Below are 23087 nucleotides of genomic sequence, written 5' to 3' on the forward strand. Positions count from 1 at the left end.
TGTCTGTCTGTCTATCTATCTAACTATCTATCTATCTATCTATCTATCTATCTATCTGTTTCTAGCTACCTAGCTATCATTCTATCCATCATTTATTTATCCATCCATCCATCCATCCATCCATCATATGTCTGTCTATCACCTTCCTTTCTTCCTTCCTTCCTTCCTCCCTCCCTCCCTTCCTTCCTTCCTTCCTTCCTTCCTTCCTTCCTTCCTTTCTTTCTTTCTATCTACTCTATCTATCTATCTACTCTATCTATCTATCTATCTATCATCCATCCATCCATCCATCCATCCATCCATCCATCCAGGCATTATCTATCCAACATCTATCTATTATCTATTTGTCTATTTGTCTGTCTGTCTGTCTGTTCGTCCATCCTTCCATCCATCTCTCTCTCTCTCTCTCTCTCTCTCTCTCTCTCTCTCTCTCTCTCTATCTATCTATCTATCTATCTATCTATCATCTCTGTCTCTGTCTCTCTCTCTCATCTATTTCATCTATCTCATATAGAATCATAGAATCCTAGGGCTGGAAGGGACCTTGGAGGTCTTCCAGTCTGACCCTCTGCTCAAGCAGGAGACCCCATACCACTTCAGAGAAAATTGTTGTCCGGCCTCTCTCTTCTTAAAAAGCTCCAGTGATGGAGCAACCACAACTTCTGGAGATCATGGCTGGTCCGAGGTCGCTTGTCCCCCCTCGGCTTGCCCCCTTTGCCGTGACTCTCTCCCCTCCTCTCTCGTAGTAACCCGCATCGTCCGGGTGATCAGCCAGCCCCGTGGCAACATGCTGCTGGTGGGCATCGGAGGGAGCGGGCGCCAGAGCCTGGCGCGCTTGGCCTCCTCCATCTGCGAGTACTACACGTTCCAGATCGAGGTCTCCCGCCAGTACCGCAAACAAGAATTCCGAGAAGGTGAGCAGGTCCCTCACCTCGTTGGAGGCGAAGAATGTTCTTCCACGTTCTCCTCACGAGGCCCTGAGGCCTTACTGATCCTGTGGTCCTCACAAGAGGTGTCCTTTCTCTCCAGACATCAAGAAGCTGTACCGGCAGACCGGGGTCGACCTGAAGCCCACCACCTTCCTCTTCGTGGACACTCAGATAGCGGATGAATGCTTCTTGGAGGACATCAACAACATCCTGAGCTCCGGGGAAGTGCCCAACCTCTACAAATCGGATGAGTTTGAGGAGGTGTGTGACAGGGGGCAAGCATTTCTCCCCCCCCCGGCCCAGCCGTCCTTGTCCTCTTTCGGCTTAGCGGAGGCTCTGAGACGTCGAGTAGACCAGTGATGGCCAACGTTTTCGGCACGTGCGTTTTTTGGGCCGTTTTTGGGCCACTTTTCAGGCTGTTTTATGGGCTGTTTTCCGGCCGTTTTTCAAGCTGTTAATGGGCCGTTTTTCTGGCTGTGTTTGGACCGTTTTCAGGCTGTTTTCAGGCCATTTTCCGGGCTGTTTACAGGCCATTTTTTGAGCTGTTTTTGGACCGTTTTTCAGGCCGTTTTAAGGCTGTTTCAAGCTATTTCTCAGGCTGTTTTCAGGCCATTTTTCAGGCTGTTTTCAGGCCATTTTTGAGCTGTTTTTGGACCGTTTTTCAGGCTGTTTTCAGGCCGTTTTCAAGTTATTTCTCGGGCCATTTTCAGGCCGTTTTCTGGGCCATTTTCCAGGCTGTTTTCAGGCCATTTTTTGGGTTGTGTTTGGACTGTTTTTCAGGCCATTTTCCGTGCCATTTTCAGGCCATCTTTTGGGCTGTTTTTCAGGCCGTTTTAAGGCTGTTTTCAAGCTATTTCTCAGGCTGTTTTCAGGCCATTTTGGGGCTGTTTTTGGACTGTTTTTCAGCCCGTTTTAAGGCTGTTTTCAAGTTATTTCTCGGGCTGTTTTCAGGCCATTTTCTGGGCCATTTTCCAGGCCATTTTCAGGCTGTTTTCAGGCCATTTTTGGGGCTGTGTTTGGACTGTTTTTCAGGCCATTTTCAGGCTGTTTTCAGGCCATCTTTTGGGCTGTTTTCAGGCTGTTTTCAAGCTATTTCTCAGGCTGTTTTCAGGCTATTTTCCGGGCCATTTTTCAGGCTGTTTTCAGGCTGTTTTCAAGTTATTTCTCGGGCCGTTTTAAGGCCATTTTCCAGGCCATTTTCAGGCCATTTCTCGGGCTGTTTTCAGGCCGTTTTCAGGCTGTTTTCAGCCTATTTCTCAGGCTGTTTTTAGGCCATTTTCCAGGCTGTTTTCAGGCCATTTTTGGCCTGTTTTTGGACTGTTTTTCAGGCCATTTCTCGGGCTGTTTTCAGGCCATTTTTTGGGTTGTTTTCAGACCGTTTTTCAGGCCATTTTCAGGCCATTTTCCAGGCTGTTTTCAGATCGTTTTTCGGGCTGTTTTCAGGCTGCTTTTGACCATTTTCGGGCTGTTTTCAGGCGGAGACCAGAAAAACAGCTGGCGATGTCACGCGTTCCCACATAGAGGGCTCTTCGTGCCACCTGTGACACGTGTGCCACCGGTTCGCCATCACGGGAATAGACCAAAAGACTCTGAAAAGAGTGCAGAGAAGAGCCACAAGGAGGATTGGAGGAGAAAACAAAACAAAGAACGGCGGCTGGAATTGAATATGTTCAGTTTAATGAAAAGGAGGACTAGGGGGGACACGATAGAGGTCTTCCAATATTTGAGGGGCTGCCCCAAAGGAGAGGAGGGGGAGTCAGCCTATTCTCCAAAGCACCAGAAGGCAGGAGAAGAAGCAACGGATGGAAACTCATCAAGGAGAGAAGCAACCTAGAAATAAGGGGAAATTTCCTGACAGTGAGAACAGTTAACCAGTGGAACAGCTTGCCACTAGAAGTTGTGGGTGCTCCAATGCTAGAAGGTCTCCTGCTTGAACAGGGGGTTGGACTAGAAGACCTCTAAGCTCCCTTCCAACTCTGTGATTCTCTTAAAATTGGGCAAAAAAAAAACCACAAGCAAACAAAAATCTCAAGAGCTGGACAGAAGACAGTAAATGGGCAGCCGAGGAGCGCTAGGTGCTGCCAGGCGCGATCTGCTTAGGAAGTGTCCAAAGAAAGGCTCCCGCATGGGTGATGGGAAGACCTTCCTTCCTTCCACAGCTCCAATATGGCCCCTGCCTCGAAAAGTATTGCTCATCTCCCAAGACCGACCGGTGTCCGAGATTCAGGGTAACCCCTCAGCCTGAGGAAGGACGTTCTGTGTTGTTGAGAAAAACGGTAGATCTAGAATAACAGAGAATGGGAAGGGACCTTGGAGGTCTTCTAGTCCAACCCTCCTGCTAAACCAGGACACCCTATCCCATTTCAGACAAATGGCTGTCCAGTCTCTTCTTCAAAACCTCCAGTGATGGAGCAACCCACAACGTCCGGTGGCAGGCTGTTCCGCTGGTTAATTGTCCTCACTGTTAGGAAGTTTCTCCTTAGTTCTCTCCTTGAATAGTTTCCATCCGTTGATTCTTCTTCTCCTGCCTTCAGGGGCTTTGGAAAATAGGTGGACCCCCCCTCTTCTTTGGGGCAGCCCTTCAAATATTGGAAGATGCTATCATGTCCCCCGTACTCCTTCCTTCTTTTCATTAAATTCCTGCAACCGTTCTTCGTGTGTTTTGTCCTCCGGTCCCCTATTCCTCTTCGTTGCTCTTCTCTGTACTCTTTCCAAAGTCTCAATGTATTTTTTTTTTATATTGTGGCGACCAAAACTGAATGATTTTTTTCTCCTCCTCCCCCCCCCCACCCCCAGATCCAAAGCCACATCATCGACGCAGCCCGGGCCGAGGGGATCCAGGAGAGTCAGGACAGCCTGTTTGCCTACCTGATCGAAAGAGTCCGGAACAATCTTCACGTCGTGCTGTGCCTGAGCCCTGTGGGGGACCCCTTCAGGTGAGGCTTTCTGGGCCTGAGACCAGGAGTGGGATTCAGCCAGTTCGAATAGGTTCGGACCGGTTCGGAGCGGTTTGGGTGTACCGGTAGCTCCATCGATCAGCTCGTAACGAACCGGTTCGCTCCAACAATCAGATGGGCCCGCCCGCCCCTGCGTGCTTTACTTACCTTTATCCTCTCAGCTGATTTGCACGGCAGAGCGGATTGCCCGCATCAGCTGTGTTAGTCCCCAGAAGTAACGCGGAAGTATAGTTTTGTCAAAACTGTGCACAGTTGCACAGCGTGCACGCAAAACACGTGATCACCGAACCGGTTGTTAAACCGGCAGGATCCCACCATTGCCTGAGACCTCGGGGGGATCCCTTCAGGTGAGGCTTTCGGGGCCTGAGACCAGGGTTGGGATTCAGCTGGTTCAGACCAGTTTGGGCCTACCGGTAGCTCTGACGATCAGCTGGAAGCGAACCGGTTTGTTCCGACGATCAGGTGGGCCTGCTTTACTTATCTTTATCCTCTCAACTGATTCGCGCGGCAGAGCGGATTGCCGCACATCAACTATGTTAATCCCCAGAAGTAACACAGAAGTTAGTTTTGTCAAAACTGTGCACTCGGGCACAGCACGCGCGCGAATCACGTGATCACCGAACCGGTTGGTAAATCGGCAGGATCCCACCATTGCCTGAGACCTATGGGGGACCCCTTCAGTGAAGCTTTCTGGGCCTGAGACCAGGGGTAGGATTTAGCCGGTTTGGACCGGTTCAGGCGTATCAGTAGCTCTGACGATCAGGTGGGCCCGCTTTACTTACCTATATCTTCTCAGCTGATTCGTGCGGCAGAGCTGATTGCCACGGATCAGCTGTGTTAATCCCCAGAAGTAACGCTGAACTTTAGTTTTGTCAAAACTGTGCGTACGCTGTGCGCAAGAAACACTTGATCACCGAACCGGTTGTTAAACTGGCAGGATCCCACCACTGCCTGAGACCTTTGAGGGACCGCTTCAGTTAGGCTTTCTGGGCCTGAGACCGAGGTGGGATTCAGCCGGTTCAGACCGGTTCGGGCGTACCGGTAGCTCCAACGATCAGCAGAGAGCGAACCGGTTCGTTCCGACAATCAGGTGGGCCTGCTTTTCTTATCTTTATCCTCTCAGCTGATTCACGCGGCAGAGCTGATTGCCGTGCATCAGCCGCGTTACTCCCCAGAAGGAACGCGGAAGTTTAGTTTTGTCAAAACTGCGCACGCATGTACAGTGCGCACGCAAAACACGTGATCACCGAACCGGTTCTTAAACCGGCAGGATCCCACCATTGCCTGAGACCTCTGGGAGACCCCTTTAGGTGAGGCTTTCTGGGCCTGAGCCCCGTGGGGGGACCCCTTCAGGTGAGGCTTTCCGGGCCCTTCCGGCGAGGCGTTCGGGGTGGGCGGCATCTAGGCAAGGTGGGGAGAAGATTCTGCGTGGAGCAACAGCGACCTCCAGTGGCCAAAGAGCCACAGGCCTGGTGAATGGGAGAAACGTGTAGGGTGGGTTTTTAGAGGCTGGGGGCCAGGCAGACCCCCAGGTTGAGGCGTGGAGAAAAAGGCCCTTTGTGGCCTTCAGACAAGCAGTCGAGGTTGAAACAGGCAGCTGTCTCACTTAGCAACAAATGTTGGTTTCGATTGTGGTCGTAAGTTGAGGACTAACCGTAGTCTTTGAAGCTCCCTCCCAGTGGTGGAAAGCATTAGCTGATGCTCGAACCCACTCCTGGGGGGGGGGTGTCTCTGGAGCGATGGTGGGAAGCTGCTTTTCTCTCTTACTACGTCAATCAGAATAGAGCCGGAAGGGGCCTTGAAGGTCTTCTAGTCCAACCCCCTGCTCAGGTTAGACTAGAAGACCTCCAAGGTCCCTTCCGGCACTGCTATGCTGTATTCTATTCTGGATAAGAAGCAATGGGTGGGAGACTATCAAAGAGAGAGCCAACCTAGAATTAAAGAGATTTTTTTTTTCTGACTGTGAGAGCGATTAACCAGGGGAACTGCCTGCCACCAGACGTTGTGAATGCTCCAACACTGGAGGTTTTGAAGAAGAGACTGGACAGCCATTTGTCTGAAATGGTATAGGACAGTGATGGCTAACCTTTTTGCCATCGCGTGCCAAAAGTGGGGGGGGAGGGGGAGCGGAGGCGACACAGGCACGTGTGCCCACATCCATAATTCTATGCGCCCCGCCCCTCCCATGCTCCCCTTGCTTTTGGCACGCGGTGGCACGGTGGGCCCAGTAGGTCCATTTTTTGCTCTCCCCAGCCTCCAGAGCCTTTCTAGGAGCCTGGGGAGGGCAAAAACAGCCTTCCCCAGCCTTCCTAGAGGGCCTCCAAAGGTTGGAAACAGCATGTTTCCTGACTTCTGGTGGGCCCAGAAGGCCCAAAAAATCAACTGGCCGGCGCACGCATGTGTGCCGGAGCTGAGCCCGCGTGCCCACCGATATGGCTCCACGTGCCACCTGTGCCACCCATGCCATAGGTTCGCCATCACGGGTATAGGATCTCCTGCCTAGAAGACCTCCAAGGCCCCGTCGAACTCTGCTTATTCTCTTGTTCTTCCCCAGGAACCGGATTCGCCAGTATCCTGCTTTGGTGAACTGCACCACCATCGACTGGTTCTCGGAGTGGCCGAAGGAAGCCCTGCTGGAGGTGGCGGAGAAGTATCTGGAAGGCGTCGATTTGGGCACGGTGGAAAAGGGCAGCCTCGACACGGTGAGAGCCCACCGCCCATCCAAGAGGGGATCCTTCAAAAACCTGGCAGGGGCTTCGAGATCTGGGGTTCCGAGTGGACAATCGTTTAAATATGAGCCAGCCCTGTGCGGCAGCTGCCAAAAAAGCCAATGCAATCCTAGGTTGCCGTAACAGAGGGATAGAATGAAGATCATGTGAAGTATTAGTACCAATTTATAAGGCCTTAGTAAGACCCCAGAATTCCCCAGTCAGCCATGCCGGGGTTTGTTTTTTTTTCATCCTACCCTCTTAAAGTGGAGAGATTGCAGAGGAAGGGATTAGAAGAGAGTGAGCAAACCACAATGGGGATACATATCATGTGAAGTATTAGTACCAATTTATAAGGCCTTAGTAAGACCCCAGAATTCCCCAGTCAGCCATGCTGTTGTTGTTTTTTTTATCCTACCCTCTTAAAGTGGAGAGATTGCAGAGGAAGGGATTAGAAGAGAGTGAGCAAACCACAATGGGGATACATATCATGTGAAGTATTAGTACCAATTTATAAGGCCTTAGTAAGACCCCAGAATTCCCCAGCCAGCCATGCCTGGGGTTTTTTTCCTCCTACCCCCTAAAGTAGAGAGATCGCAGAGGAAGGGATTAGAAGAGAGTAAGCGAACCACAATGGGGATACATGTCACGTGAAGTGTTAATACCACTTTATAAGGCCTTGGTAAGACCACGCTTGGAATACCGTGTCCAGTTTTGGTCACCACGATATAAACATACGTTGGGACTTTAGAAAGAGTGCAGAGAAGAGCAACAAAGATGATTAGGGGAATGGAGGATAAAACATACAAAAAACAGTTTCAGGAATTGGCTATGTCTAGTTTAATGAAAAGAAGGAGTAGAGGAGACATGATAGGGCTGCCCCAAAGAAGAGGGGATCTACCAATTCTCCAAAGCACCAGAAGGCAGGACAAGAAGCAAAGGATGGAAACCCATCAAGGAGAGAAGCAACCTGGAATTAAGGAGGAATTTCCTGACAGTGAGGACAATTAACCAGTGGAACAGCCTGCCACCAGAAGTTATGGGTGCTCCATCACTGGAGGCTTTTAAGAAGAGACCGGATAGCCATTTGTCTGGAATGGTATAGGGCAGGGGTCTCCAAGCTTGGTAACTTTAAGATTTATGGACTTCGGCTCCCAGAATTCCTCAACCAGCCATGCCTGTATTTTTTTCTCTCCTAACCTCTAGAGTGGAGAGTTTGCAGAGGAAGGGATTACAAGAGAGTAAGAGAGCCACAACAGGTGTACATAGCAAAAGGAATGCATTAGGCTCGGGGAATTCTAGGAGTTGAAGTCCAGGCAACTTGAAGCTACCAAGTTTGGAGACCCCTTTTTGCCATCACGTGCCAGGAGGGGGGGCGGAGGTGTTGCGCTTGCATGTGCCCACACCCATAATTTTATGTGCCCCCCCTCTGCGTATGCGCGCCTGACACCCCCCCTCCCCGCTCCTGGCACGCGATGGCCTGGTAGACCCGTTTTTCTCTCTCTAGGAGTCTGGGGAGGGCGAAAACGGCCTTCCCCACCCCCCTGGAGGCCCTCCAGAGGCCAGAAACGGCCCGTTTGCCAACTTCCAGTGAGACTGAAAGGCCCGTTTTTTGCTGTCCCCAGCCTCCAGAGCCTCTCTAGGAGTCTGGAGAGGGCGAAAACGGCCTCCCCACCCCACCCCGGAGGTCTTCCAGAGGCCAGAAACGGGCCATTTTTGGCCTCTGGAGGACCTCTGGGGGAGTGGGGAAGGCTGTTTTCACCCTCCCCAGACTCCTAGAAAGGCTCTGGAGCCAGGTGAGAGAGAAAAACAGGCCTTCCCCACCACCCCCTGAGGCCCTCCGGAGGCAGGAAACAACCTGTTTCCCTACTTCTGGTGGGCCCAGAAGGACCGAAAATCAGCGGAGCTAAGCTCACGTGCCCACTGATATGGCTTCGCGTGCCACCTGCGGCACGTGTGCCATAGGTTCGCCATCACGGGTCTAGGGTCTCCTGCTTGAGATGACCTCTAAGATCCCTTCCAACGCTATTATTCTGTACTCTCACTTTCGCCTAGATGCAAAAGCGAGTGGCTAAAATCTTCGTCACCATGCACTGGTCAGTGGCCAGATACTCTCACAAGATGCTACTGGAACTCCGTCGCCATAACTACGTGACACCCACCAACTACTTGGAGCTGGTGTCTGGCTACAAGAAGTAAGGGGGGATTTGGAGCTCTCGGCAGGCGGGATGGTGGAATACTCCCTCTTCCCAGGAGAAAGACCCCAGCTTGGGGACAGGAGAGTCAAAGGGTCAAACGACCCTTGCAAGTGATCCAGGCCTCGGACAACGGTCCCCGCAGCACGAGCTTTCTCCTGTCCACCCCTTTTTGCAGACTTCTGGCCGAGAAACGGAAAGAGCTTTCCGATCAGGCCAACAAACTTCGCAACGGCCTCTTCAAAATCGACGAGACCCGAGAAAAAGTCGAGGTGATGACTTTGGAGCTGGAGGAGGCCCGGAGGAAGGTGGCCGAATTCCAGAAACAGTGCGAGGAATACCTGGTGATCATTGTCCAGCAGAAGCGGGAAGCCGATGAGCAACAGAAGGTGAGCGTCCGAGGTTTGGCCGCCGCCCGTTTCCCCTCTGAACCCATGATGGGCGTCGTCATCATCCTCTCATCTTCTTTGTTCTCCCGTAGACGGTGTCAGCCAACAGCGAGAAGATCGCTGCCGAGGAGATCAAGTGCAAAGCGTTGGCCGACAATGCCCAGAAGGATCTGGAGGAAGCGTTGCCCGCACTGGAGGAAGCCATGAAGGTAGGAGAGAACACCTCCCTCAAGGCCGGTGGGCCAGATCTGGCCCACCGGGGGGGGAGGCTTAAATCTGGCCCATGGAGCCAGCCTAGAAATATCAGCCCCGTGGTGACTCTGCCAAGCAAAATGGGCCGTGCGGGAGCCATGCATCGCCTCTGGGCGGCCCGTTTTTGGCCAGCAGAGTGCTGCTGGAGACCGAGGAGGCCCGTTTTCGGCCTCCCAAGCCTCCAGCAGCACTTGGCCCATTTTTGGCCAGCAGAGTGCTGCAGGAGGACTGGATTGGACTGGATTAACAATTACGTGGCCTCGAGTAAGCACCTAATCTGGATAGAAAGCAAGCAACCTCCTGCGTTAATACTACAGTTTAATGCCCGATTTTACATCCTGTGTAGGTCCATTTAATCGACAGTCTATAATGGACAGCCGTCCCTATTTACTAACCTGGAAATTTACCGCCGCTCTTCGATCTCGTACGATCATGTTATGTATGCGATTGTATTTGTATTTATTAGTTGGATAATAAAAATACAATAGTATAAACGGCTTGTTCTGCCTGGAAAAGCAATTTACTATTAAACAATGGGGTGCAAATTTAGAAATAAAAAGTGTAGTGGAGTATGAAGAATAAGCGATAAATGTTTGCCCGTAATATCAGGTTGGTAGAAGGGATAGGAAAATGGTTATAGGAAAGAACTGTGGAAAGAAAGGAGAGAAGGGGAAAAAAATGCATCTTGAGCCTGTGTCAAACGCCCACTATGGCCACGCCTACACACACACACACACACACACACACACACCGGCCCTCCGAGGTCAAACACAACCCTGATGCGGCCCTCAATGAAATCAAGTTTGATACCCCTGCTCTAAGGCCACCATAGAAGGTTGGCACCTTGAAGGTTGGGGGAGAAGCTGTGGATGAGTTTTGGAACTTGCCTGACCCGCCCTGTGCCTCCTCAGGCTTTGGAGTCCCTCAACAAGAAGGACCTGACGGAGATCAAGTCCTACGGCCGGCCACCTACGCTGGTGGAGACCGTGATGCAGGCCGTCATGATCCTGCGGGGCAATGAGCCCACCTGGACGGAAGCCAAGAAGCAGCTAGGTAAGAGGTCCCGAGGAACCCACCTTGAGTGTTCTGTCCCCGTCCCACACCCGCACCCCCACAGACGGCCCGGAGTTAATAAGCCACACGACAAAATCTTTGAAGATAAAGCTGGCAGCAACCCAGTGGCTAGCTGCCAATTCAGACTTTACTCATACAAAACAAAGATTAGACTGCAAGCATTCCGATAAAACAGGCAGAGTTTCAACAATACAAGGATTAGTCCAAATGCAGTCCGACAAGGCAGGCAGAAGTCCAGTTACGCAGAGATCATGGATTATTTCTAGTTTTTGCTCATCACAAACTGAACCAGCCACCACACCCACATTTATACCCTGTGCGGTGTGGTCCAGTGACTCAGCTAATCTCTGGCACGCCTTCCCCTCTGCTGCACACGCTTCTCCCTGCGCCGCTGCCGAGGATCCAGCCAGCACTTATCTCCTTCGTCGCTGTCCACCTGTGGCTGCGGGGACGTGCTTGGCTCTGGGCCTATCTCTTGGCCTTCGGTGTCCTCCGGAGGCATTGCCAGAGAGGAGGGTCCTGGAGTGGGAGGCCTTGCCAACTCCTCTCCCTCACTCTCGGAGTCTGCATCTGTCGATAGCCCAGGCTCAGGCAACAGAGCCACAACATTGAGGTCCAAATGGGTGTCATCTGCCTTGCCTTCCTCTGTGGTGGACAGCTCCTCCGAGGGTGGACCTCAACGTGGTTTCTCCCGGGGAGGAGAGGATGGGTGGAATGCAGAGATGGTATTCACCCGGTTTGGACCGGTTCGCCGGAACTGTTTGTAGCGACCTGGCTCCGGCACTATGCTGTCCTATTTAGGCATGTTTTCACGCGCGAGCAAAACACATGTGCGGATGGGGCATATGCGAGTGAAGGGAGCGTCCCCGCGCGCGCACATGCTCTCACATTTGCGAACCGGTAGGGAAAGTAAGTGAGTACCACTCCCCGGTGGGATGATTTGATGACTGGGCCTCTCTGACCCCACCTGGCTTCTTCTCCAGGAGAGCCCAACTTCATCAAGCAACTGGTGTACTTCGACAAGGACAACATCTCCGACAAAGTCCTCAAGAAGATCAGCGCCTACTGCTCCCAGCCGGACTTCCAGCCGGACATCATCGGGCGGGTCTCGGTGGCCGCCAAATCTCTGTGCATGTGGGTGCGAGCCATGGAGGTGAGGTGGGGTCTTCGGGGGAGGAACGGTCTTCTCTTGGGCCTTCACTCATGCCTTGCTAAGGTCTCCCCTCTCCCCAGATGTACGGGCGCATCTACCGCGTGGTGGAGCCCAAGCGCGCTCGCATGAACGCCGCCTTGGCGCAGCTGGCAGAGAAGCAGGCGGCCCAGGCCGAAGCCCAGGAGCGGCTGCGAGAGGTCGGTTCGGTTGTGGCAGAAGGAAACCCGGGGACAGAGCTGCTCCTCAACCTTGGCCACTGTAAGCTGTGTGTGGACTTCGACTCCCAGAATTCCCCCAGCCAGCATGGATTCTGGGAGTTGAAGTCCACAAAGTTGCTAAGGTTGAGAAACACTGACCTCCCTCCGCCCCCAGAGGATGGATGGGTCACTGGAGTGGTGGGAATCCGTGGAGGTCCTCTGGTCCTGGAGGGAAGGGAAGGAGAAGGAAGGAAGGAAGGAATAAAGGTTGGGAGAAGGAGGGAGGGAGATGGGAAGGAGAAGGAAGGGACGGAGGGAAAAAGGAAGGAAGGAGAAGAAGGCAGAAAGGAGAGAGGAAGGAAGGAAGGAAGGAGAGGGATGGGAAGGAAGGAGGGAGGAAATACAGATTGGAAGAAGGGATGTGAAGGAGAAGGAAGGAAGGAAGGAATAGAGATGGGAAAAAGGAGGGAAGAGGGGAGGGAGATGGGAAGGAGAAGGAAGGGACGGAGGGAAAAAGGAAGGAAGGAGAGGAAGGCAGAAAGGAGAGAGGAAAGAAGGAAGGAAGGAAGGAGGGAATACAGATTGGAAGAAGGGATGCGAAGGAAAAGGAAGGAAGGAAGGAATAGAAATGGGAAAAAAGAGGGTAATGTGAAGGGGAAGGAAGGAGCGGAAGGAAGGAGAGGGAGGCAGAAAGGAGGGATGGGAAGGAAGGAAGGAAAGAGAGGGAAGGAGAAAGGAGAGAGAAGGGAAGGAAGGGAAGGAGAAGGAAGGAAGGAAGGAATAAAGGTTGGGAGGAGAAGAAGGCAGAAAGGAGAGAGGAAGGAAGGAAGGAAGGAGAAGGATGGGAAGGAAGGAGGGAGGAAATACAGATTGGAAGAAGGGATGTGAAGGAGAAGGAAGGAAGGAAGGAATAGAGATGGGAAAAAGGAGGGAAGAGGGGAGGGAGATGGGAAGGAGAAGGAAGGGACAGAGGGAAAAAGGAAGGAAGGAGAGGAAGGCAGAAAGGAGAGAGGAAGGAAGGAGGCAAAAAGGAGAGGGATGGGAAGGAAGGAGGGAATACAGATTGGAAGAAGGGAAGGAGATGCGAAGGAGAAGGAAGGAAGGAATAGAGATGGGAAAAAAGAGGGTAATGTGAAGGGGAAGGAAGGAGCGGAAGGAAGGAGAGGGAGGCAGAAAAGAGGGATGGGAAGGAAGGAAGGAAGGGAGTCGGTGGATAGCCCTGAGACTTCTTCCGCCTCCCACCCACCAGGTTGCAGAGAAGCTGGAGATGCTGAAGAAGGAGTACGAGGAGAAGCTGGCGCAGAAGGAGGAGCTGCGCAAGAAGTCCGAGGAGATGGAGATCAAACTCGACCGGGCTGACAAGCTGGTCTCCGGCCTGGCCGGGGAGAAGATCCGCTGGGAGGAGACCGTCAAGGTAAGCCCTTCACCCACGTGAACTCTCAGGGCTCTCTGGCCCACGAAGGACGGCTCTCCAACCTTGGCACTTGTGGACTTCGGCTCCCAGAATTCCTCAGCCAGCCTTCCCTCCCTCCCTCCCTCCCATCTCCTTTCCTTTCCTTTCCTTTCCTTTCCTTTCCTTTCCTTTCCTTTCCTTCTTTCCTCCTTTTTCTATCTTCCTTTCCTTTCCTTTCCTTTCCTTCTTTCCTCCTTTTTCTATCTTCCTTTCCTTTCCTTTCCTTTCCTTTCCTTTCCTTTCCTTTCCTTTCCTTTCCTTTCCTTTCCTTTCCTTTCCTTCTTTCCTCCTTTTTCTATCTTCCTTTCCTTTCCTTTCCTTTCCTTTCCTTCTTTCCTCCTTTTTCTATCTTCCTTTCCTTTCCTTCTTTCCTCCTTTTTCTATCTTCCTTTCCTTTCCTTTCCTTCTTTCCTCCTTTTTCTATCTTCCTTTTCTTTCCTTTCCTTCTTTCCTCCTTTTTCTATCTTCCTTTCATTTCCTTTCCTTCTTTCCTCCTTTTTCTATCTTCCTTTCATTTCCTTTCCTTTCCTTTCCTTTCCTTCTTTCCTCCTTTTTCTATCTTCCTTTCCTTTCCTTTCCTTCTTTCCTCCTTTTTCTATCTTCCTTTTCTTTCCTTTCCTTCTTTCCTCCTTTTTCTATCTTCCTTTCATTTCCTTTCCTTTCCTTTCCTTTCCTTCTTTCCTCCTTTTTCTATCTTCCTTTCCTTTCCTTTAATTTCCTTTCCTTTTCTTCTTTCCTCCTTTTTCTATCTTTCTTCCTTTCCTTCTTTCTTTTCCTTTCCTTTCCTTCTTTCCTTTCCTTTCCTTTCCTTCTTTCCTTTCCTTTCCTTTCCTTTCCTTTCCTTCTTTCCTCCTTTTTCTATCTTCCTTTCCTTTCCTTTCCTTTCCTTCTTTCCTTTCCTTTCCTTTCCTTTCCTTTCCTTTCCTTTCCTTTCCTTTCCTTTCCTTTCCTTTCCTTTCCTTTCCTTTCCTTTCTCCTTTCTCCTTTCTTTCTCCTTTCTCCTCTTCTCCCTCCCTTCTCTTCCCTTCCCTTCCCTTCTTTTCCTTTCCTTTCCTTTCCTTTCCTTTTCCTTTTCCTTTTCCTTTTCCTTTTCCTTTCCTTCCTTCCTTCCTTCCTTCTTCCTTTCTCTCTCTCCCTCTTTCTCCCTGCCTTCCCTTTCCTCCCCTCCCCTCCCCTCCCCTCCCCTTCCACGCTGGCTGAGGAATTCTGGGAGTTGAAGTCCACAGGTCGGAGACCTCCTGAGGTAATTGAACGGTTCTCGATTCCCCGCAGGGCCTGGAGGAAGACCTGGGCTACCTGGTGGGCGACTGCCTCCTCGCCTCAGCCTTTGTGTCCTACATGGGGCCCTTCCTGTCCATTTACCGGGATGAGATGCTCTCCCACATCTGGATGAAGCAGGTGAGACCCACAAGGACCTCCTGCTCTTCTCCGGGTTGGCCACCGGGGCCAGAGTTGGCCTTCTCGAGGTTGTCCTCTCCTTCGCTGGAGAAGGTTCCTCTGGGCGTTTGGACCTCGCTGGTCACACCTGCCCTGTCCTCCTCCTCCTCTTCCTCCTCCTCCAACAAGATCTGGTGGGGTTTTGAGACCCAGATCCTTCTCCCGTCCTGGTGATGACCTCCCTCGTGGGATGGATCTGGGAGAGGTTCCAGGTGCTCAAAGAAGGCCCCCCGTGATTCCAAGATCATCCTCATCTTTTAAGAACCCCATAATCCCAACTGAATGGAGCTAGCAGAGTGTGTTTTACTGGCCGGATGCCTTTCCTGTTGTCGATGAGGAGTTTTGTTCGGCAGATACATTCTCATTGTGGCCCAGAGAGAGGAATATCTGCCTCTACCTAGGATCGAAGATGGCCGGGACTTATCCTGTTCTGGTGCTGCCGGCCCTCTTCGGTTCCTCACAGCTTTCCTCCCGCAGATCCGGCAGCTTCACGTGCCTTGCTCGCCCATGTTCACCTGCGACAGCTTCCTCTCCAACCCAACCATGGTGCGCAACTGGAACATCCAGGGACTGCCCTCCGACGACTTCTCCACCGAAAACGGGATTATCGTCACGCGAGGAAACCGGTGAGGTCCTTCTGGGTCGGCCAGCCTGACTGCCTGTGGGGTGGGGGTGGGGGCTTTGAGGGGCTTTGAAGGAGTCCATCTGGAGACCCTTCCTCACCGAGGAATCGAAGAGGTTCTAAGGTGGCCTTTGGTTTTTTTTTCCTTAGGTGGCCTCTGATGATCGACCCTCAATGCCAGGCCACCAAGTGGATCAAGAACATGGAAGCCAAGAAAGTGAGGAGCCACTTTTGACCTGGCCCTCCCCCGCCCCACAGCAGAGCTTCGTCCTGGGGCCACTCCTCCCTCCCTCTATTCCTCTGGCTCCCTCCTTCCTTCTCATTCACATCTCCTCCCTCCATTCATTCCTTCACTTTTTCCATCTCAATCCCAGCTCCTTCATTCCTCCCTCCCTTCTCATCTACTTCCTCCCTCCTTCCTCCCCTCTCTTCCCCTTCCTTCCTTCCTTTCTTCCCTTCCTTCTTTCTTTCTTTTCTTCCTTCCTTCCTTTCTTCCTTTCCTTCCTTTCTTCTCCTCTTCTCATCCATATTCTCAGTGTCATCTCCTTCCTTCCTTCCCCTCTTCTCATTCTTTCTCATTCTCATCTCCTTCCTTCCTTCCTTCCCCTCTTCTCATTCCTTCTCTTTCTCAACTCCTTCCTTCCTCTCTCCCTTCTCATTCTCATCTACTTCCTCCCTTCCTCCTTTCCTCTCTTCTTCCTTCCTTCTTTCTTTCCTTCCTTCTTTCTTTCCTTCCTTCCTTCTTTTCTTCCTTCCTTCCTCTGTCTCTCCCTTCGCATTCTCATCTACTACCACCCTGCCTTTCCTCTCTTCTTCCTTCCTTCCTTTTCTTCCTTCCTTCTTTCCTTCCTTCCTTCTTTCTTTTCTTCCTTCCTTCCTCTCTCTCCCTTCACATTCTCATCTACTACCACCCTTCCTCCTTACCTCTCTTCTTCCTTCCTTCCTTCCTTCCTTCCTTCCTTCCTTCCTTCCTTCCTTCTTTCTTTTCTTCCTTCCCTGTCTCTCCCTTCGCATTCTCATCTACTTCCACCCTGCCTCCTTTCCTCTCTTCTTCCTTCCTTCCTTCTTTCTTTCCTTCCTTCTTTCTTTCCTTCCTTCCTTCCTTCTTTCTTTCCTTCCTTCCTTCCTTCCTTCCGTTCTTCTCATTCATTCTCATTCTCATCTCCTTCTTTCCTTCTTCCTTCCTTCCCTTCCTTCCCCTCTTCTCATTCATTCTCTTTCGCTTTCTCATTCTCATCTTCCTCCCTCCCTCCCTCCCTTTGACTGTGCTAGCGGTTCCTGCCAGCTGAGTGCCCTGCGTGAGTCCCTGGAGTCTCCTAAACACTTTGGGGGGGCGGAAGCAGTGAGCGATGGGCCCCAAATGGCCCCTGGCTCAGAGACCCTCTTCCCCACCGGACCCCCACCCAGACCCTTTCCTTTCCCCCCTGGCCCAATAGGGCTTGAAGATCATCGACCTGCAGATGCCCGACTACCTGCGCATCCTGGAGTCGGCCATCCAGCTGGGCTCCCCGGTGCTGCTCCAGAACGTGCAGGAGGAACTGGACCCCACCCTCGCCCCCATCCTCAACAAGTCGGTCACCAAAGTGGGTGAGTGCCGGGCAGCCCTTTGGAGCAGGAGTTCCCCCCTTGGGCTCCCGTGACTGGCCCCTAACCCTCCCCACTTCCTGGTGTCTGGCAGGTGGGCGCCTGCTGATCCGGCTGGGGGACAAGGAGGTGGAGTACCACCCCGACTTCCGATTCTACCTCACCACCAAGCTCTCCAACCCTCACTACACGCCCGAGACTTCCTCGCAAACCACCATCGTCAATTTTGCCGTCAAGGAGCAGGTAGGTAGTTGCTTCGCCCACGGTGCCCTCTGGATGGCGTCCCAGGAGGGACCTCCATTTTACTGGCTCCGGGGGCGATGGGTGCAGGACCTACTGGGCACCCTCCTGCTTTCAGGGCCTGGAGGCCCAGCTGCTGGGCATCGTGGTCCGGAAAGAGCGGCCCGAACTGGAGGAACAGAAGGACTCCCTGGTGCTCAACATTGCGGCCGGCAAGAGGAAGCTGAAGGAGCTGGAAGACGAAATCCTCAGGTGGGACTTTACCTTAACCCTAACCCTAACCCCACAGTGTCTCCTTAAGGCTCCATCCCCAGGTGTGCCCTGTGAAGGGGAGAGGGGCGTTCTCTTCCTGAGTAACCTCAGTTTGCACTGTTCCCGCCTTCTCTCCACTCTCCGTGCTCGGGGATCAGGAGGGGGTGGTCCTTGCTCATCGCCTGAACTCTGTCTCTCAGGTTCACTGCTTAGCCTCTTTTGTCCCCATCTTCCTCCCCGCGTACGAGCCGTCCCAATCCTGAAAGGCCCTGTCCTGACTCGGTCTGCTCCTCCCCATTTTCCTCCCAAGCCAACGAAGCCGCCTCCCTCAATCTGCTCCTGTTCTGAGGGGGGTCTTCCCCCTCAGATTCAGACTCCAAGAGGTGGTGGGCATAATTATTTACGGCAGGGGTATCCAACCTTGGGAACTTTAAGACTGGTGGGCTTCGATTCCCCAGCCAGAATTCAGCACGGATAGGACAAGAACAAATATCACTTGGGTTCGATTGAGAAACTTTTCGTAGTAGATGGTGGGAATGCAGTAGACGTAATATATCTTTGACTTCAGCAAAGTGGGGGAAAAAATAACCCGTGACAAGTTAAATTAATGCATGTTAAGAGGTGGACTGGATGGCCTGACAATTAAGTAGGAAAGTGTTGTGCTGGCTGGGGAATTCTGGGAGTTGAAGTCCACGCCTCTTAAAGGGGCCAGGGTTGCAAAATCCTGTCTACGTTTTTTTGGGGGGGAAGGATTTTCATGGGAATGGCTTTGCAGCGGAGATGGGGGGGTGGGGGGAGTGTCCAACTATCTGAAACCGCAGCAGAATTATAAAAGGATGCCGCAGAGATAGAAGCACAGGTACTCCTCGATTTACAACCATTTAGTGACCGTTCCAAATAACAACGTCACTTTAAAAAAAGGGACCTAGGACCGATTCTCGCACTTAACGATCATCTCAACAATCTCCAATGTACTTACAACAGTTGGAGCATCCCTGGATCATGTGACCCTCATTTGCAACTCTCACAACTGGCTTCTGACACGCAAAGTCAAGGGGGGGGTGGGGGTGGGATTCAGTTAACAAACATGGGATTCACTTAACACTGCAGCGATGGGCAAAAAAGGTCATAAAACTGGGTGTGGCTCCGTTAGCAATGGAAATTCTGGTCCCCCTTGTGGTCGCAAGTCGAGGACTCAGTGACTTTCGAGCTTTGGAGTCAGCTGCTGGTTCTTCTCACCTCTGGACGGAGCTGCTGGCGCTCGGTCGGCAGAGGGAGGCACGGGAACCACGCGTTGCTCAGCTCCTTGTCCTCCCGCCCGCAGGTTGCTGAACGAAGCCACCGGCTCCCTGCTGGACGATGTTCAGCTGGTCAACACCTTGCAGACCTCCAAAGTGACCGCCACGGAAGTGACGGAGCAGCTGGAGACCAGCGAGATGACCGAGATCAAGATTGACACTGCCCGGGAGGCAAGTACCCACTTTGCTGGGGTTCTTCTACGCAGCAGAGTTTCCAACCTCAGCCCCTTTAACACGGGTGGACTTCAACTCCTAGAATTTCCCCAGTGGAGAGATTGCAGAGGAAGGGATTGTAAGAGAATAAGCACGTCGTTCGGGTATACACGTCGAAAGGAATGCATGAGTGCCAGGGACTATAAGATTTATGGACTTCAATTCCCAGAGTTCCCCAGCCAGCCATGCCTTTCCCCCCCGCCCCACTTCCTATAATTGTTCTGCCCCAGCTACGGACCCCAAAGAACGCAGCACACACAAAGTCCGTTCAAACCTTAGTTTACTAAATAAACCAGTTTTTTTACAACAACGGCTGTTAATTAACTGCATTAACAGCCGCCAAGAAGTCAAAGAATAATACTGAAAGCTTAGAGTGGTTGGCAGAATGCCCAGAAGCAATTTGCAGGAAGCTGATAAGATAAGCGAGACAAGACACGAAGGTATGTGAACGAAGTTGTTCCCTGCAAATTGCTTTAGTCGGCGTTCCTCCTTAAATAGGCTAAGGGAGTGGCCAATCAGCCCCAAGCCTTACTCTCGAGGAAACCTCCTCCTGAGGAGCCACTCCTGCCTTTTGGCAGCTCTGCGCGCCCGTGCATCGAGAAGAGGCTCCTCCTCTTCGTCCTCTTCACTTATGGGAGCTTCTGGAGGTTCTGAAGGTTCTGCAACGTGACGCCGCGAGTTTCACACCCGTGCTTTAAAGAAAACGTGGCCACTATAAGACCGATGGACTTCAATTCCCAGAATTCGTCAGCCAGCAATTTCCTCCCCCCCCCCGACTTTGCTGAAATCAAGATATATTACGTCGACCGCAGACCCACCGTCTATTAAAGTTACCCTATCAAAAAATGTAATAAAGGTAGTTCTAGCCAGATTTATTGTTGTCCTATTCATGCTGAATTCTGGTAAACGCTGGCTGGGGAATTCTGGGAGTTGAACTTTCCACAAGAAAGTGGCCAGGTTTGGAGACCCCCCCCCCCCTGGTCTACAGGATCCCCTTTCTGAGGCTGAGATGGGATAGGGCAGGAGTCAGCAACCTGCGGCTCTGGAGCCGCATGTGGCTCTTTCACTCCTCTGCTGCAGCTCCCTGTCACTCAAAATATGCGTCACAACCGCCAATGTGCGACACCCACCCGGCACACGATTTATTGAGCTTTTCAACCCCTCAGTAGGCCAACCATGGATAAATCCAAGAAAAGGAAAGTTTCAGAAGAAAACAGAAGGTTTAATTCGACTACATTTGCTAGTTTGGGGGCCGCTCGAGAAATCGTCCGGCACGGGGAGGGTTTTTGTGGCTCCCGGTGTTTTCTTTTCTGTGGGAAACTCTTTTGAGTGTTTAAGGTTGCAGACCTCTGGGATAGGGGATACGGGGCTGTTCCCACACTGACCCACTCCACTGTTCCCTATATAGGCCTACCGGCCTTGTGCCCAGAGAGCCTCCATCCTCTTCTTCGTGCTCAACGACATGGGGCGCATCGACCCCATGTACCAGTTCTCCCTGGACGCCTACATCGACCTCTTCAACCTCAGCATCAACAAGAGCCATCGCAGCCACAAGCTGGACGAACGGATCCGACACCTCAACGAGTACCACACCTACGCCGTCTATAGGTCAGCTGCCCTCTCCGACCGCCACCCTCGGGGGTTCCGGGGAACGCCACCAAACCAACCGGAAGTCCCCCCATCCGCCCTTCCGCTGCTCCCCACTGAAAAAGTGGAATGAGCCCGTACTGTAGCCTCGAGTTGTGACTACAGATACTCCTCGACTTACGACGGTTCATTAAGTGACCGTTTGCGGTTACAACGGCACTGACTTATGACCGTTTTTCCACACTGACAACGTTTGCATCACCCCTAATCGAAATTCAGACACCCCGTAATCGAAATTCAGACACTAGGCCACCGACTCGTATTTATGACGGTCACAGTGTCACGTGATCCCCTTTTGCGACCTTCTGACAAGCAAAGTCCACGGGGAAGCCGGATTCACTTAACGACCGGGTGACTAATTTATCAACTGCGGGGATTCATTTAACGACCATGGCAAGAAAGGTCGTAAAATGAGGCCAACTCACTTAACAAATGTCTCACTTAGCAACATAAATTTTGGGCTCCATTGTAAGTTGAGGACGACCTGTATAATGCAGGCTGCCCGTTGCGGACGTTAAGTCGTAACCTAAAACATTTCGGTAAAAAGTTTCGGCTGAATGGCCCACTTCCCTGCTTCCATTTCCTTGAAATTAGAGGATGAGCAGCCGGCTTCTCTTCCAAACACGCCCTGCAAGCTCAGTCTTTAATGACGGTCGTTAAGCGAACCCTGCGGTCATTAAGCGAGCCAGTGGGCTGCTCTGGGCGTGCGTTGGCTGAAAACTAGAAATAATTGCCAGTTTTCGGCAAAAAAAAAATCCCCAACCCATTTCCATGACCTCAGGGATGCTGCAAACTGTCGTCAATGATCTGGATCGTAGGGTCCGTCGTAACTTTGAGTGACCGGTCGTAAGTCGAGGACTGGCTATATACAGCTTCAAGTTGGCAGCTGAGACGTTCCGCAGCGAGTCGGAGCTTTGTGGGGAAGGCGCCGGGAGGCTGTCTCTTTCCCTCGCAGGGAGGAGCAGGCTGATGGGCATTGGAGTCCTCCTGGTGAGGCAAGGGGCGGGGTCAGTGTGATGGCCAGACAAGATGGCTCCCTGCTTCTGACTTCTGCTTCCACGAACCCCGGGGGAGGGGGGTTCGGCCTCTGCGGAGTGAGACCCCCGAGTCCCCCGGCAGGTGGGATCCTGACCAAGGTGTGTCTCCTTTGCGCAGGTACACCTGCCGGGGTCTCTTTGAGCGACACAAGCTGCTCTTCAGCTTCCAGATGTGCGCCAAGATTCTGGAAATGTCCGGCACCTTGAAGATGGACGAGTACAACTTCTTCCTGCGGGGCGGAGTGGTTAGTGCCAGAGCGGGGTAGGGGGGGCACTGGGGGAGGCGGCCCTGTCTTAGCTTCTTGGTTTATTTTATCTTTTATCCCACCTTGATTACTCTCTAAGTGACTGAAACAGGTAAGTTTACCTGATGATCTACGTTGGGACTAGAACTCCCAGTCTCCTGGTGATTGGCCCAGAGTCACCAGTCGGCTTTCATGCCTAAGGCAGGACTACAATTCCCAGTCTCCTGGTGATTGGCCCAGAGTCACTTAGCCGGCTTTCATGCCTAAAGCAGGACTAGAACTCCCAGTCTCCTGATGATTGGCCCAGAGTCACCCAGTCGGTTTTCATGCCTAAGGCGGGACTACAATTCCCAGTCTCCTGGTGATTGGCCCAGAGTCACTTAGCCGGCTTTTATGCCTAAAGCAGGACTAGAACTCCCAGTCTCCTGATGATTGGCCCAAAATCACGCAGCCAGCTTTCATGCCTAAGGCGGGACTAGAACTCACTATCTCCTGGTGATTGGCCCAGAATCACCCAGCCAGCTTTCATGCCTGAGGCAGGACTAGAACTCCCAGTCTCCTGGTGATTGGCCCAGAGTCACACAGCCAGCTTTCATGCCTAAGGCGGGACTAGAACTCCCAGTCTCCTGGTGATTGGCCCAGAGTCACCCAGCCGGCTTTCATGCCTAAAGCAGACTAGAACTCCCAGTCTCCTGGTGATTGGCCCAAGGTCACCCAGTTGGCTTTCATGCCCAAGGCGGGACTAGAACTCCCAGTCTCCTGGTGATTGGCCCAAAATCACCCAGCTGGCTTTCATGCCCAAAGCAGGACTAGAACTCCCAGTCTGCTGGTGATTGGCCCAAAATCACCTAGCTGGCTTTCATGCCCAAAGCGGGACTAGAACTCCCAGTCTCCTGGTGATTGGCCCAAAATTAACCAGCCAGTTTTCATGCGTAAGCAGGACTAGAACTCCCAGTCTCCTGGTGATTGGCCCAAAATTAACCAGCCAGCTTTCATGCGTAAGCAGGACTAGAACTCCCAGTCTCCTGGTGATTGGCCCTAAGTCACCCAGCCGGCTTTCGTATCACTGAACAACTGTGGCACGAACGGTCGTGTATTGGGGCAAGACTCACTTAACAACTGTCTCACTTAACGACATAATTTTTGGGGGTCTCAACGGCAGTCGCGAGTCGAGGACTACCTTGTGTCTGATTTTTCTCGTATAA

At 52.1% G+C, this 23087-nt stretch overlaps 1 protein-coding gene across 1 annotated transcript in view; it reads left to right on the forward strand.

The window, feature by feature from the left end:
• DNAH2 (dynein axonemal heavy chain 2) overlaps positions 1-23087 on the forward strand; it is a 162387-nt gene that overhangs the window by 123269 nt on the left and 16031 nt on the right. The window contains exons 56-75 of the mRNA XM_087891622.1: positions 747-914; positions 1030-1190; positions 3726-3865; positions 6441-6588; positions 8650-8789; positions 8968-9178; positions 9271-9387; positions 10342-10483; positions 11488-11657; positions 11738-11854; positions 13104-13268; positions 14580-14705; positions 15222-15370; positions 15517-15583; positions 16803-16953; positions 17045-17193; positions 17309-17442; positions 18767-18911; positions 20362-20561; positions 21756-21882. Coding sequence (XP_087747748.1) covers positions 747-914; positions 1030-1190; positions 3726-3865; positions 6441-6588; positions 8650-8789; positions 8968-9178; positions 9271-9387; positions 10342-10483; positions 11488-11657; positions 11738-11854; positions 13104-13268; positions 14580-14705; positions 15222-15370; positions 15517-15583; positions 16803-16953; positions 17045-17193; positions 17309-17442; positions 18767-18911; positions 20362-20561; positions 21756-21882 — 2927 coding nt within the window. The remainder of the gene's footprint in view (positions 1-746; positions 915-1029; positions 1191-3725; positions 3866-6440; positions 6589-8649; positions 8790-8967; positions 9179-9270; positions 9388-10341; positions 10484-11487; positions 11658-11737; positions 11855-13103; positions 13269-14579; positions 14706-15221; positions 15371-15516; positions 15584-16802; positions 16954-17044; positions 17194-17308; positions 17443-18766; positions 18912-20361; positions 20562-21755; positions 21883-23087) is intronic.

The sequence above is a fragment of the Pantherophis guttatus genome, chromosome 4 (genome assembly GCF_059756535.1).
Source record: "Pantherophis guttatus breed Tessera chromosome 4, ASM5975653v1, whole genome shotgun sequence".
In the NCBI taxonomy this organism is placed as follows: Eukaryota; Metazoa; Chordata; class Lepidosauria; order Squamata; family Colubridae; genus Pantherophis; species Pantherophis guttatus.